Source organism: Populus alba, chromosome 11, assembly GCF_005239225.2.
Source record: "Populus alba chromosome 11, ASM523922v2, whole genome shotgun sequence".
Taxonomy (NCBI): Eukaryota; Viridiplantae; Streptophyta; class Magnoliopsida; order Malpighiales; family Salicaceae; genus Populus; species Populus alba.
The window spans coordinates 18,293,035-18,306,988 of record NC_133294.1 but is presented as its reverse complement, the minus strand read 5'-3'; the positions used below and the strand labels follow the sequence as shown (position 1 = coordinate 18,306,988).

Sequence of the window (13,954 nt, the reverse complement as noted above, 5' to 3'; positions counted from 1 at the left end):
AGCTTCTACTTTTTAAAATATTTTTTGTTTAAATAATTATTAAATTAATACTTTTTTAAGGTTTTGTTAATGTGTTACTATTAAAATTAAAAAATAGTTATTCTATTATGTTTTTAATTAAAAAATATTTTTAAAAAAATATCATTCCTTCAATAAAAGATATTAGTTCAAGCTTTGATCTTTGATATATTTTTTTAAAAAAATATTTTACAAGGGGAATTCGATCTTTCTAATCAAAGTTACAATTTCAAGCTATCTTGAAAATCCACACGATTGAGCTTTGTTCTTTGATCATCATAAAAGCAAACACAACTATTAGTTTATCACTTTATTACACATTGATAAGAGCATCCATACAACATGGCACCTAAATTATCATTCAATTCTCAATCGAATCCAAAAAAAATTCAATTAAGTCCCCATTCTACCATACATTACTTGATCAACCTCTTATCAGTACCTTAAGATCATAAAAAAAGAGAAAGATTTTGTATTAAAGTGACATCATTTTTTGTACAAATCTTTGATGACGAGTTATTTGGGTAATGCTAGTCTATTCGATGGATGGAGGATCCAATTGGAAATATTTTTTGTTGGCGTAGCAATTTGAGAGTTTGGTGATAGTTGGGGAACAAATGTATTGTCTTCCCAAAGAAGTCGCAGCCTGATAATTATGGTCGATATCGCTGGGAAAGCATAGGGTCGGCAGTAGAGACAAGTAAACTGAGAAAATTAGAAAAAAAAAATAAAAAAAAATAAATTATGAAAAGAAAACTAATTAAATCTATTAAAATATTTTAAAAAATCAGCTAGTTCGATTCAGTTTTATAAATCTGAAATAAAAAAACTAAACTTAAATTGATAAAAAAACCAAACGGAAAAAATTGAACCAAACCCATTAAACCGAGTTAAACCGAAACTAAATCCATTACAAATTACAAAAAAAAAAAACCTAAAAAATAAAATAATTTTTTTAATAAAAAATAATCAAATTCAATTACAACCAAACAAAAACTAATTAATTAAGTTTTTGTTTTAAAATAATAGAATCGAACTGAAATTTTTTAACCTGTTTTAATTTTTTTTAAAATGTAAATTTGATTTGAATTTTTTTTTAATAAAAACCAAATCAAACTAAAAAACAGGTGTAAAAGCATGAAGGCATGTTGAAAATGACATAGAGGCAAGCATCAAGATACCTTCAATATGAAGGTGCTTCAACATACGGGGAATCTCCTTTCGCTTTCTTTTGACATATCCATCTGCGTTAAGGTTCTTCTGTGCTGGCTTCCTCCTGCAGATTTCCTTTTAGGGATTAATTGGAAGATTTCGTAAATTAAATCATTGCTCAAAATGATCAACGATTCTGAATATGGCGTGGTTCATGTATCGAATCACGTTACTTGCTCCTGCATGAACGTATAAAAATAGTGAAAGCATATTAAAAGAAAAGGCTAAAACATGTGAGACAAATATTGAACATATATTTTGATTTAATGTGGAATATAATAATGAATTGATGATTTTGCCCTTACAAAAAATCACAATGAGCTATTGCCTTTGAAAGGGTAAAATAATCTTTTCATTTTATTCATTTATACAATAAAATTACTTTATTACCTTTTAAAAAAAAAAAACATTTAAGCTTTTTTTATATTTCACTTTTTTGCTATAATATAATGACTCTATTGCCTTTGTAATTAAATTTTTAAAAGCCTAATTAAAGAGCTTATTCGTCATTTCAAAACATGTATTTTTTTTTGTAATAATTTCTTAGCCTTGGGTAATATTGTACTTCAATAAATAAAAATTTTAAAAAACTGCTTACGATTACTTTGCCGTCTTCAAGCAGCATATGCGATTGACTTTAATAATCAAAACTATTATTTCATCGTGTTATTTGATTTGTCTTGGCCTTCTTTTCATTTTTATTGTCATGCATGGTCAATGAATCTTCAATGCCGTGAAACCATCTTTTTTCTTTTCTTTTCTTTTCTCTTTCCATCTAAAAATCCACACCAAGCCTCCAAATTTACAAATCAATCCTTCGAGATATTTTTAATTTGATTTTGTCCCTCCTTTTTTATTTCTTTTTATTTTTAATCCTTAAAGACTTATATAATTATTAATTTTAAGACTCGTAAAATTAGTTGAGGTACACACAAAATAGTTCGGACACAAAATAGTTCCTTTTTTATTCCTTTTTATTTTAATTAATCTCTCAAATTTTATTTTATTTTTAATTTCATCATTATTTAATTTTTAGTCTATTAGATTTGATCTCTATTATTTTTATTTCTGTTTTTTTATTTAAGATTGTTTTTTAATTTCTTTTCCTTTTAATTTTACCCTCCTTATTTTTTAATTTTTTTCATATTTGATGCTCATTTTTTATTGCTATTTTTTTTCTTTGGTAAGTTAAGTTTTTAATTTGCATTTGGGATCTTTTTTTCAATTTTATTTTTTAATATTAAATTAATTAAAAAATAAATTTTTTTAATTGAACTTGGATCTGTAATTTAACGAGCTATGAATTTAAAATATTAACTCAAATTTATAAGATTTACTTGGATCAATTATTGTGGATTGAAAGAATTAATTTACTGTATTTTCCTTACAAAAACCTTCACACTTATTCTCCTTCAATTATTGTGCATTAGTCATTTTTTGATTAATCAAGGTTACTACTATCGTTTTACATCTTTTATGCAAAGTTAAATTGTTAGAATGTTCTTTAACAGAAAATAACAATTAACTTGAGTCTAATGTATTTTTTTTTTTTGAAAAAAAAAATCACTCTTAAAGCTTGACTTTAGAAGCTTAATAATCTTGGGAGAAATTTGATCTTTTAATTAATATTGATTTTTGTTACTGGTGCATGGTATACTTGGATGAGGACTGAATCGATCTAACAAGCGATTAACTACTCTCCAACGTGTTACATTTATGCATTCAAGTTCAATCTGCCATCTTTACCATGCATTTTTTCTATGACATCGATGAAATTGTAAGAATTTTTCTGGTTTGGATATTTAAGTTAGTAAATGTATAAAAAAAAAATATATATATATATATATATAATAAAAAGGAGTGTTGCTGCCCAGGATCGAACCTGGGGACCTTTAGTGTGTAAGACTAACGTGATAACCACTACACCACAGCAACCTCTCTGCCACGATTTCTTTTATTATGGATCATATATAATAACAAGCAACTCTCCTCTGCTGTTATGGTCATTTGCAACCATAATGCAAGGCCATGAATTGTTGCGAGTATCTATATACACACACGCACATACTGCATGCCTTTGATAAGCTTATAAAATTTTAAACTATAATTTGAAGTCTCTGTGATAATCTACAGCTCAAAATCATGCATGTGTTGCCTAGACATGTTCTTGGGATATCAAGATTTGATGTGGTTGTAACAATGGATGTAGCCACTTTGGATGATCGATAAGATATTGTAAGGAACAGAAAGGTTCACTGGTACACCACTAGCAACCATCTGGTGAGCCTCTTACTATTTTATATATATATATATATATATATGCCCTGCAAACCTAACAAATTTATCACCAAATCCTCACAGAATATGACAGTTCCTAAGATTTACCCTACGACACCTAGCACAGAGGAAGAATGGTCCGAAAGAAAAACTTAAGGTGGGATAGCTGAAAGTTATTCTTCAGTATCAACATATGCAGAGACAGAAAATGAGGCTCAAAGTGAAGCTGCGATTCTCCGAGAACTGGCACAATTTATGCGGGAAGTTACAGTTGACGTGGAGGAAATTGAGGCTGCCATCAAAGAGATTTCTGATAACATTGCTGAATTGCTCAAGACGACCCCTCCAGCTAGGTCTAAGGAAACTTAAAATCTGGCTCTGGCTCTGACTCTCACTCTAAACTGATCAGCTTGGAAGCTTGAATGATTGCATTTCATATTCTTCCGGGTGCTGGTTGACGGCAATATGTTTATGTTTTTTTTTTTTTTTGAAGTAGTTTTATGTTATGGGTTTTAAGTTGTGTTTATTTTCTAGTGCTGTGTAGGATTTCTTGAAATCTTAGGATGTAGTTTTGCATTATGAAGCTTTTTACCCCTATTTTTGTTGATGAGAAAAAGGGAAGACCATGTTCGGTGGATATGTGTTAGTGTATGACGGATAATGTTAATAGTTGGATGATTTTGCTCGAATTTATGCATGATGATAGGTATGATAATGATTTTTGTGGTTTTAAATCCTGAGAATTAATCCTGCTTTTATCCCATTAAGCACAGTCTTATAGCCTTGTTAAAGATTTTGAACAGGATTGTCATTTAAGGATAGAGAAATTTGAAAGAGGCAGAGCTGTTGTCCCTGCATGTGTTCTTCGCAAACAAGCTAATGAATGCATGAATGACTTGTTTCTTGACTTCCATTTTGTTAAAACATTTTGATTTGAAGGTGAGAAGAACTGTCACATTGATAGACAAATTGGAGATTAAGAATCAATAGTTCACATGGGCCAAACAGAATTCACAGAATAAATCCTTTCACTTTATGTTATAGAGAATCTCATAATGTGCTTGTCTTTACTTCATTTGGATATAAAGGAACTTAAGATGGAAAGATTCAAATATCTTTTGTTGATATTGAACTGTCCATTTTATTGTTAATCTAAAAAATAGATTGCAGAATTCCTTTATCTTGAATAACTTCTGTGAGGCATTCTCTTGTCTGATATTTGCTAAAATTGGGATCTGATCTGATTTCATATAACTGTTGATTGTATTTGTTGTTTCATGCTCTATAGCAGTGATTGAATCCTGCTGTTCTTTTACTAGCGAATGAAATTTGATTCATTTCGTCAAAGAGAAAAGGATAATAATGTTTGATTGATCAGAATGTTAATGATGTATTATTACAAAGGCTTGATGAACTTCAGGTTCGGAATTTGAAACTCCTTTGCAGGTTCGGTTGGATTAATTGATAGCTTGTTCAAGATATGTTCTTGATTATGATTGATAGGTGCATCTCTGCATGCATTTTGTTTTGTCTTCAGATTTTATGTAGGCGTGCGTTTTCTTCAATAGAAATGTCTTCAGGGGGCAGACATGCCTTAAACTTGTATATCTATCATATGAATATATGCACTTTGATAAGGAAAGTCTAATTGTTTTTAATATACATGCATATTTGTGTTGCTTTGAGGTTAATGGCTTGTCCTTATCAAAAAGGAGGAAAATGCTCCTCGGACAGTTTATCTGTTGGCTTGCTGTACTAAACAGGCTCACTACAGAGGTCAGACAAGTTCATCTGGGGAGAAGTCTCGATCCTACTTGCATGTTTTGTAATGCCCATCCAAAAGATGTTGGCCACATATTCTTCACCTGTCAATTTACCAAAAATTTATGGAATGCCTTCAGCAGGAATGAGGCATTTACAGACAGATTGGTAATTTGTTGTGCGAGTTCGAATGGGAAAAGCAGAAATCTTAAAAAATGGTGCTTTCTATCTGTAGAACTTCTCAGGATTTCTTCTTTTGCATATGTTTAAATTGTTTGGAAGGAAATAAATAGCAGGATCCATGGTGTTTATCACTCCACTTTGAATGTTTTATTCAATTAGATTGTCAATGTGGTGGAATTCAGATTGAAGAAATCAAGAACTCTTCAGGAAGCTATGCAGAGTTCTCACTGTTCTTGCTTGTTAAGTTCCTGAAAATCGCAAAGTCATATCTATTGATAGCTGTTTAGCTTGTTTTCTTTAAGTTCCCGTGTTCCAAAATTCTTTGACAGTACGGTGAGATGTGGTTGAAACTGTGTTATGTCTTGATCACAGTTTTGAAAGCACGTCACAATTTTGCATAGTTCTATTATTGAAAACTGTCTCTCTAAACCTTAATTACCAAAAAGCTACAATTTGTTAAAAAACTTAAATATACTTTTTCAAACACAACCACAGTACTAAACACATACTAATAGTCTTGTATAAGGAACATTTCCTGATTCATAGTTGATTTTGCTATTGAAATCAAGAACTCTTCAGGAAGCTAAGCAGAGTTCTCACTATTCTTGCTTGTTAAGTTCCTGAAAATTGCAAAGTCATATCTATTCTTGCTTGTTAAGTTCCTGAAAATTGCAAAGTCATATCTTGTTTTCTTTAAGTTCCCGTGTTCCAACTTGTTTTTTCTTGACCACAGTTTTGAAAACACACCACAATTTTGTATAGTTCTATTATTGAGAACTTTCTCTTTAAATCTTGATTATCAAAAAGATACAATTTATAAAAAAATTTAAATTTATTTTTTCAAACAGCAAACACAATACTAAACACATACTAATAATATTATATAAAGAACATTTCCTGATTCAAAGTTGATTTTGCTAATGAAATTGCCTTCATTTATCCAATCAAAATGTCAACCATCTCTATTTCGATGATCCAAAACCATTAACTTCATTGAATTTAATCTTGTTTTTTTCACTGCGAAGTTACGAACTTTGTCCAGTTGCTATACATAACGACAAACATAATAAGAACTCCAGTCCCTATTTGCCAACTTGGAAAGTGAGTCCAGCCAAATACTATAAAACAGAGAGTTTCCAAGAAATTTCCTAGCCTTATCATTAGTCAATAATGGCTCTTTTCTGTAAGCACCTTGATCATATCACATTACAGGACTTGAATAAGAAAAAGAAGAAAGAAAATCCAAGTTTGAAACTTTGTGTGTTGCTTTTACTTAACCACTTAAGAAAAAGAAGGCCCAGTTCTCCATAGCCAGTGAGAATTTATTTCCTAAGAAAATCATGAAAGCTTGAACCATTTTATGCCGGTTTTTCTTTTCTAAGAAAATTTCTTCAGTCCTTACCATTTGATTACTAAAATTTTAAGTGGAGTTTGTGCTTTGAATTCCTGCAAGTTCTTGGAGTATTGACTCTAGACTATTACAGCAATGGCAAGAGTTGCAAGGACTTGTCTGCGGTCAATATTGAAAATTGTGAATTCGACTTTGGGACTTGTTGGCATAGCAATGATTCTCTATGGTTTTTGGATGCTTAGAGTATTGCAGAGAGACATGGAAAGTCCATCTTTTGATGATTTTGATTCTACTGCCCTATGGTAAAGGCTCTCTCTTTAGAATGCTCTTTACTCATGTTTTTGTCTGTCTGGTTTCTCACCATTCGAATATTTTCACTGTACTGTCCCATAGCAGCTAGTCTACCATTTTGATGCTTGCTTTTGCACTTAATTGAAACAAGATCCCCGTAGAAGAAAAGGATATTTTTTGCTGAAGCTTCTTTTCCACCATGTCTGTCACCTGCTTGCCATATAGAGTGGAGCTCTCTGGCAATTTCTTGGCGGAGTAATTGATTATGAATCTAGGAATTGTTCCTCCTCACTACTGCTAGAAAAAGTTAATTTGTAATTTATGATTGTTAAAAAGTTTCCCTTTTTTGTGCACTTATTAAAGACCTTTTTTTATATAATTATGTAAATTTCTGGAACTAGCTAACAATTCTTCTAGAATTGCAGGTTCATATATGCTTTTCTCAGCATTGGTGTTGCCCTGTGCCTAGTTACATGTCTAGGCCATATCTCTGCAGATAGCTCAAATGGGATTTGCCTTTCTTGTGTATCCTTTTTCAAGTCTGGTGAATCCAAATACTACATTTCATGATAACCAGAGATTTTGAAACCAAATAATGTTGTTGGTCTTAATAGAACATAGTACATGGTGATTATCTTCTTACTTCTCTTACTGGAAACATTAGTTGCAGCAGATATACTCCTAAATTCTGACTGGGAGAAGGTGCACTGCTCTTTGAACCTCCTCCTACTTCCTATCTTCCATGATCAACACCCTACGTATTTTTCATCTTATACTTGGAGTTGTTCTATTAGGATTTACCTGAGGATCCGACAGGGAGGTTCCATGATTTCAGAGAGTTTGTGGAATCTAATTTTGACTTCTTCAAATGGATAGCCATGTTCATCATCTTAGTTCAGGTACTTTCCTGGTGTTTGATTTCTATATTTCAACTGAGCCATTCAGAAGTTTTTTCAAGTTGCGGGAAGCAAACTTGTTGATGAAAGTAATTTCTTTTAATTACCCGACTAACCATTTGTTGATGGCCGTCTTCCTCTTTGGAAAAGGAAACGAACATTGATGAAAATCCTGTTTTGGCACACGATTTTTAAATAGATACGCTTGGCTTTTAGCAGTTAGCACCCCACTATTTACGTCCTTTATGGGTCTTGTCTGAAGGGATTTTCTATATTATTGGCAATGACTTTAAGAGCTCTTGGACCCAACAATGGATCCAAATATGACATTGACGAGGAATACACCTCCGCCAGGCTTCCACTCATCAATCCCCATTCACAAACACCTCCGTACGTTGTCGGCGAGCCACGGTTTCCGATCAAGAATGATGCATGGAATGTAAGGATTCATTTTCAGTTAACTATAGGTCTTTTACTGGTAGCTTGTGATGTAGCAGGCATATAACATATATTTCTCATCCTTCTTCTCAGGCCAACAAGTGAAGGAAAACCACCGTATTGCAATCTGCAGTTTGATACAGAGAGGCACGAGAGCAGGGATCATTGTCGAGACAGCCATTTTGGTTCGGTGGAAGAGCTTGGGATCGAGAGAGGAATTGATGGAAGCTACAGGCATTTTCTAGTTACTAAGAATTATGAGCAGCACCTCAGAAGCTTTTAATCAAAATACCTAGCCTGTGGTGTGCATCACCAGCACTTGAAATTGTTTGCAATGCTATGTTGGAGTATTTCTACATCTCTAATAGTTTAAATCCCAGAAGATTTAGTTGCAGAGAACACAGAAGATAATACTTGAAATCTATTTGTATGCTCCAAAGAAGCAAAGCATTGAGGCAGGCACTCAGGGACTGCAACTACCAGTATGAGCACTTGGTTGCACTAGAAACAAAAATAATTTCAGCATCAAAACAAATTCAATTCGGAAGGAAATCCAACTCACAACAAATAAGATTGTATCTCAATTGTGTTTGGTGACAAGAAAACAAAAAAATAGTGATAAGAGATTAAATAAATAGTCAACTCGGTTTTTAGTCTAAAACTATAGTAAAAGAGACCAACTCCTCAAGAATGGAATCTAAAATAGTAAGTTGGCTAAATTAAAAAAAAAATTATACTGAATTTGAGCCAAACTAAACTTAATCCATGAATTTATTTTTTTTAATTTGAGTAGCTCAAACTATTTTTTGTTAATAAAAAATAGATCCTTATGTTAATTTTAACAATATATAATAGTTTAGAAACATGACACATTTCGTAAACACAAGTGATTTGGAAAAACAAACAAAAACCTGAGAGAAAAAAGTAATGCATGACATAAGAGATTAAAAGAAGTAATATAGAGAAAGAAGAAGCCAAAGAAAGAGAATAAAAAGCTGAGGCAGAGAAATAATGTGGTTTGAAAAAGTTTGCAACTCTATAAATTTAATTTAATTCATCAAAATATAATTATAATCTTAAAAAAGTTACATCTAAATAATAAAGCTCAAATCATAATTAAATTTGGATTTAAAACTCACTAACTAATAAAAGTTCAACAAAAAAATATAAATTAAAACCCAATAATAAAACTAAATAACAATCAATAACTTGAACTTGGATATCCTCACTTTCTCAACTAAAGAGTTAAGAGCTAGGATATCCTCCATCATTGATGATTATGCAATTTCATAACCTATATCTTAGATTTAGTGTCTCCCCAACTCTTTCACGATTGACAAAACTCAACCTTATTTAGAGAAATTGAAGGCATCTCCAATAATGCTTTCAAGTATCATGATCATGTAACGAGTTGTCTCTTTGATAATCCAAGTATAGTACTATAAATCTGGTCATCTAGTCATAAAATAAGGTTCATTGAATCTTATCATCCCTAATAAAAACAATGTGTGTATTCAAGGTAGTATTAATGTTATTTTATTTTGTGACAAAGATAAGAATAACAGTGTAAGGGTTTAAAAGAATAATCATTAATAAGATGTTGTAATTTATGTATAAATATTTGTCTGGGTAATTGATAACAATTTAGATGGTTGACTAATTTTTAAATGATATTTTTTAAGTCTAATTTGTATCGTGAAATAATCTTTAACATTAAATACATCATGATACTCAAATAAATCAACTTTAAATTTATATTGTTCGTTACTTGTATGGTAAACTCTACATACAAAATAAATAAATGACTCAAATATTCTAGTGAAAAGATACATCTTGCATCTTAAGTTTGTGACCATAAACATTATATAATTGAGAGTGAAATGGAACAAATACTATTTGAATCCTAGTGAATATAGATTGGACATAACACAATGAATTAAGACCTTCATTATCCTTCTTATCATGAATAAAAGGTAAGAAACAAAGCATTTGGAAGCTTGGGAGTTTATTCAAAATCTATGAGATGTTTGATGCCAAGTATAAAAGGTGAAGAATCAAGGTGCTGAAGGCTGCTCAAAATCTGACATATTAAGTGTAGAGCATGGGAGGCAAGGAATTACTTTATAAGCCCTAAAAGATCAATTAATTTTAAGAAGAATTCTAAGCCTATAAAAGATATTAAAAGTAGTAAAGAGGAAAAAAAAAATCTAAGAAGAAGAAGAAGCTAAAGAAAGAAGAGAAGATTGAAAAAAAAAAAAAAAAAAATCAAATAGAGGTTGGAAAAGTCTACAACTTGCAAATTTTACATTACATTAAAAAAAATTGTAATGTTCAGAAAATTACATATAAAAATAATAAAATTCTAATTAGAATCAAAGCTAAACTTAAAACTCATTAAATAATAAAAATACATAAATTAAAGCTCAATAATAAAATTAAATAACCAAGGCTTAGATGTACCCAATCTCCCAACTAAAAAAATACAAACTGAGCTATCCTTCATCATCGATCATATATGTGCATAACTCATATCTTAGGTTTGATGTCCCCCACCAAGAGACCTGTCTTTTACCAAAAATAGTTCACGATAAAAAATTAAATTCACGGACTAAGTTCAGTTTGAACCAAACTTCCCGGCAATTTTGAATAATTTATCATAGTAAATTTTGCTAGTTCCTTTTTCTTTTCTCTCGACAGAAGATTATGCACCGGAGATGGGAGCAGCTATTCAGATTTCTTTGCAGTGCCCGGCGCCTTTCTCTTCATCCGGCTGAAGGGTCCAACCGTCCTGTCCATAAGATACATGTATATGACCTGGCTCCAAGATTTATACGACTCTAAGCCCTCGTAATATTCAGGTGCAATATCCTTCACCTTGTGAAGCTTGCTCCCTGGAATCCTCGGAAAATCATGGTGCTCATTATGGTACCCAACATGCCAAGTCAGAAGATTAAGGGGGCCATAGTAAGAATATGTCTCTTGCTCTGGCTTGAAGACATAGTGTTCTGAGATGAAATGACCAGCCATTGGGTGCATACCACCTCCTACGAAGGTGGAAAGGATCAAATAAGCCAAAGATCTCCAGCCCCAAAAATAAACCACGGCTGCATCAAGGGCTATCTGGATGGAAAAATTAATGAATTCCCAATAACCAGGGGGCTTCGGTTTGATAAATAGAGGTCGCAAAGCATAGAAGAAGAGTTGCAGCATGACCCATATGGATTTTGCGACGACATTTGTCACAAGAAGGGTTTCGGCACGGCTTGGGATGTCCATATCTATGCCATCGACTCCTTGAAAGCGGTGGTGCTCAAGGTGATACTTTTGGAATGTTACTGACATGGGCACACCAACAGGAAGATTAGCAAAAATACCAAGACACCTGTTGTAGACTGGAGTTGAGAAGGCGAGATTGTGGGAGAGCTCATGGATGGCTAAGAAAAGGTTGTGGTTGAGGAAAGAGCCAAAGAAGTAGGCTATTGCCAGCATCTTCAGCCACCCAGCATCGTGAAGTAAAGTAGCGGTCCAAAGCTGGAGTGAAACAACCACAGTAATCTGCAACACCGTGATGTTAACATCATGAACCATGTAAAGAGCATACAGTAACCAAAACAATTTTCATTTATGAGTGTTTCCTCAAAATAGTGTGCATAATTGATGCAAACAAACTAGGTTCCAAGCACTGTTTATGTTTTTATGTATAATTGCTCAACAGTTCTAAATTCATCTTGTACAAATTAAATGGGAAATCATGCAATAGAGAAACACAATTGGTTTTAATTATCTCCTCATTTATTTTGCAGGATTTGGTATTAAAACATATCAAACCAATCCACAGAAGAAAAATGAATGGCATTGCAAGGCATATGTCAGACACATTGTTTGTTCCCTAGTAGAAAGGAAAGGGAGAAAAGTAACTTGAGGGTGATGTCTACTTTAAGATCTCGTTAAATCATATAAAACCTTGCATGATTTTGATCGAAGAAATGCCTTGTTTGATTCCCTCAGAACCTCAAAACATGTCAAACCAAAGAAGATGAAAAGTCAATCCAGAAATATTGGAGAAACTAGAGGACAAGGCAATTAAAAATCAGAGCTAGTTCTTTGATGTAAAACCGAAAGGCAACCAGATGCATTCCCAGTTCAGCAAACAATGCTTAAATGGTTCAATCAGAAATTATCCAGTAATTCCACCCATTTGGATTGTATGCACAAAAAGTAATAAACGAATAAAAAACTGACATTCTCGTGCTCTCAGAAAATAAAAAGGAAAACAGGTCAAACTAACACAAAGCATTATGGAAAGAAGTTGCAAAACAAAGCTCTGCTATTGCAAAAATATGAAAGAATATATGTTCATGTAAATAACAAGAAATCTATAGGAGCAGTTGCTCTGGGGAATTATCAGCAAACAAAAGCATTAACACGATGAGGCCACATATGCTTGGCTTCATATTTCCGAAGAAAATAACCAGGTAATTTGAGAGGCTATCCTATATTTTGTTATGAATTTACATCATTACGACATGCAAAATTCCGAATCCAAACAAAAAGAAATCTCTGTATTGACAAAAAAGAAGAAGAAGAAGAAGAAGCACTGTTAACCAAATGTTAACAGAATATTTTAGCACATACATAAATAAAGCAAGTGCTCGTTTTAGAACTTGCAAAACATCAAGCTGCAAAAGAAATTCGAGCCAAAAACAAAATGTATCCATCAAATCTAGCCAAACATTAAACACCCTGATTCAATTCTCTCCAAAAAGAAAAATCCCAAGAATAATAAAATGCCATTGAATCTGAAACCAAAAAGGGTACCATTATAACGAATTGAATGTACAAGACAACATGAACAAACAAAATTAACAACTTTGACATCCATAAACATCAAAGCAGAACACACGGACAAACAAACAACATTAACTTTCGAGATTAACCCCACAAATCCACCAACATTATCTTAGATCTAAACGCATTTAATGAAACCAAAAGGAAAAACAACAATGCACAGGAAGAAAGAGTAGGGAACCTTAAAAAAAGCCCAAGGATCAGGTCCAAAAAGCTCTTTAATTTGAGGGTATTGAGAAAGGATCTGTCTTCTCCTAGAAGCATGAGGTTCATCTGTATAAGACCAAAAGAAGTCAGTTGCCATGACCCCCTCCTCCTTCTGCTCCATCTCCTCTCCCATCCCCATCTCTCTCTCTCTCTCTCTCTCTCTCTCTGTCAAGTCTGGAACTTTATTTCTTCCTCGATGTTTTTTTGGCTCCTTGGATTATTTGCTTATTTTTAAATTGGTGGAAAGGAGAGGAGAGAATTAAATGCATGTTAGCATGATTGACGGTGATGATGATGTATGCATGTGAGTCTATCCTCTCTCCCCCTTTCCTACGTTGGTGTCTGTAATATCTGAAATTGCGGGGTTTCTAGTTTTTACAGGGTGGAAGTAGGGAGGGGTGTTAGCACTTTGCTGCGTTAGCATATAGCCATTAGCCAATAGCATGGACGTGAGGAGTGCTGCTGTCTTAGC

At 32.7% G+C, this 13,954-nt stretch overlaps 2 protein-coding genes and 1 non-coding gene across 4 annotated transcripts; 1 reads left to right on the top strand and 2 right to left on the bottom strand.

The window, feature by feature from the left end:
• Positions 1-3,091: 3,091 nt before the first annotated feature.
• On the bottom strand, positions 3,092-3,165 carry TRNAV-UAC (transfer RNA valine (anticodon UAC)). The gene has a single exon. It is a non-coding gene; the product is annotated as a tRNA-Val (tRNA).
• A 3,466-nt stretch (positions 3,166-6,631) lies between these two features.
• Positions 6,632-8,785, top strand: LOC118031329 (tetraspanin-19). Of its 2 annotated transcripts, none has more exons than XM_035035700.2 (6): positions 6,632-7,104; positions 7,519-7,618; positions 7,715-7,795; positions 7,888-7,992; positions 8,344-8,428; positions 8,521-8,785. In XM_035035700.2, exons 1-5 carry the CDS (start codon positions 6,938-6,940, stop codon positions 8,416-8,418), a joined length of 528 nt encoding a protein of 175 aa, XP_034891591.1. In that variant the 5' UTR covers positions 6,632-6,937; the 3' UTR covers positions 8,419-8,428; positions 8,521-8,785. The 2 variants fall into 2 exon arrangements, with proteins under 2 accessions (XP_034891591.1, XP_034891590.1); XM_035035699.2 differs by having other exon boundaries at positions 6,649-7,104; positions 8,252-8,428.
• Positions 8,786-10,711: 1,926 nt separating this feature from the next.
• LOC118031327 (sphingolipid delta(4)-desaturase DES1-like) lies at positions 10,712-13,868 on the bottom strand. Its single transcript, XM_035035697.2, has 2 exons — positions 13,457-13,868; positions 10,712-11,982 (listed from the first exon to the last, which is right to left on the bottom strand). Exons 1-2 carry the CDS (start codon positions 13,619-13,621, stop codon positions 11,152-11,154), a joined length of 996 nt encoding a protein of 331 aa, XP_034891588.1. The 5' UTR covers positions 13,622-13,868; the 3' UTR covers positions 10,712-11,151.
• Positions 13,869-13,954: the final 86 nt, after the last annotated feature.

Excerpts from the sequence above, each read along its gene's own strand:
- LOC118031329 (XM_035035699.2), top strand. The coding sequence starts at position 6,938 with ATGGCAAGAGTTGCAAGGACTTGTCTGCGGTCAATATTGAAAATTGTG. Across the intron at positions 7,105-7,518 it reads TTTGATTCTACTGCCCTATG|GTTCATATATGCTTTTCTCA; the intron begins GTAAAGGCTCTC and ends CTAGAATTGCAG. Across the intron at positions 7,619-7,714 it reads ATGGGATTTGCCTTTCTTGT|TACATGGTGATTATCTTCTT; the intron begins GTATCCTTTTTC and ends AATAGAACATAG.
- LOC118031327 (XM_035035697.2), bottom strand. The coding sequence starts at position 13,621 with ATGGGGATGGGAGAGGAGATGGAGCAGAAGGAGGAGGGGGTCATGGCA. Across the intron at positions 11,983-13,456 it reads ATCCTTGGGCTTTTTTTAAG|ATTACTGTGGTTGTTTCACT; the intron begins GTTCCCTACTCT and ends ACGGTGTTGCAG.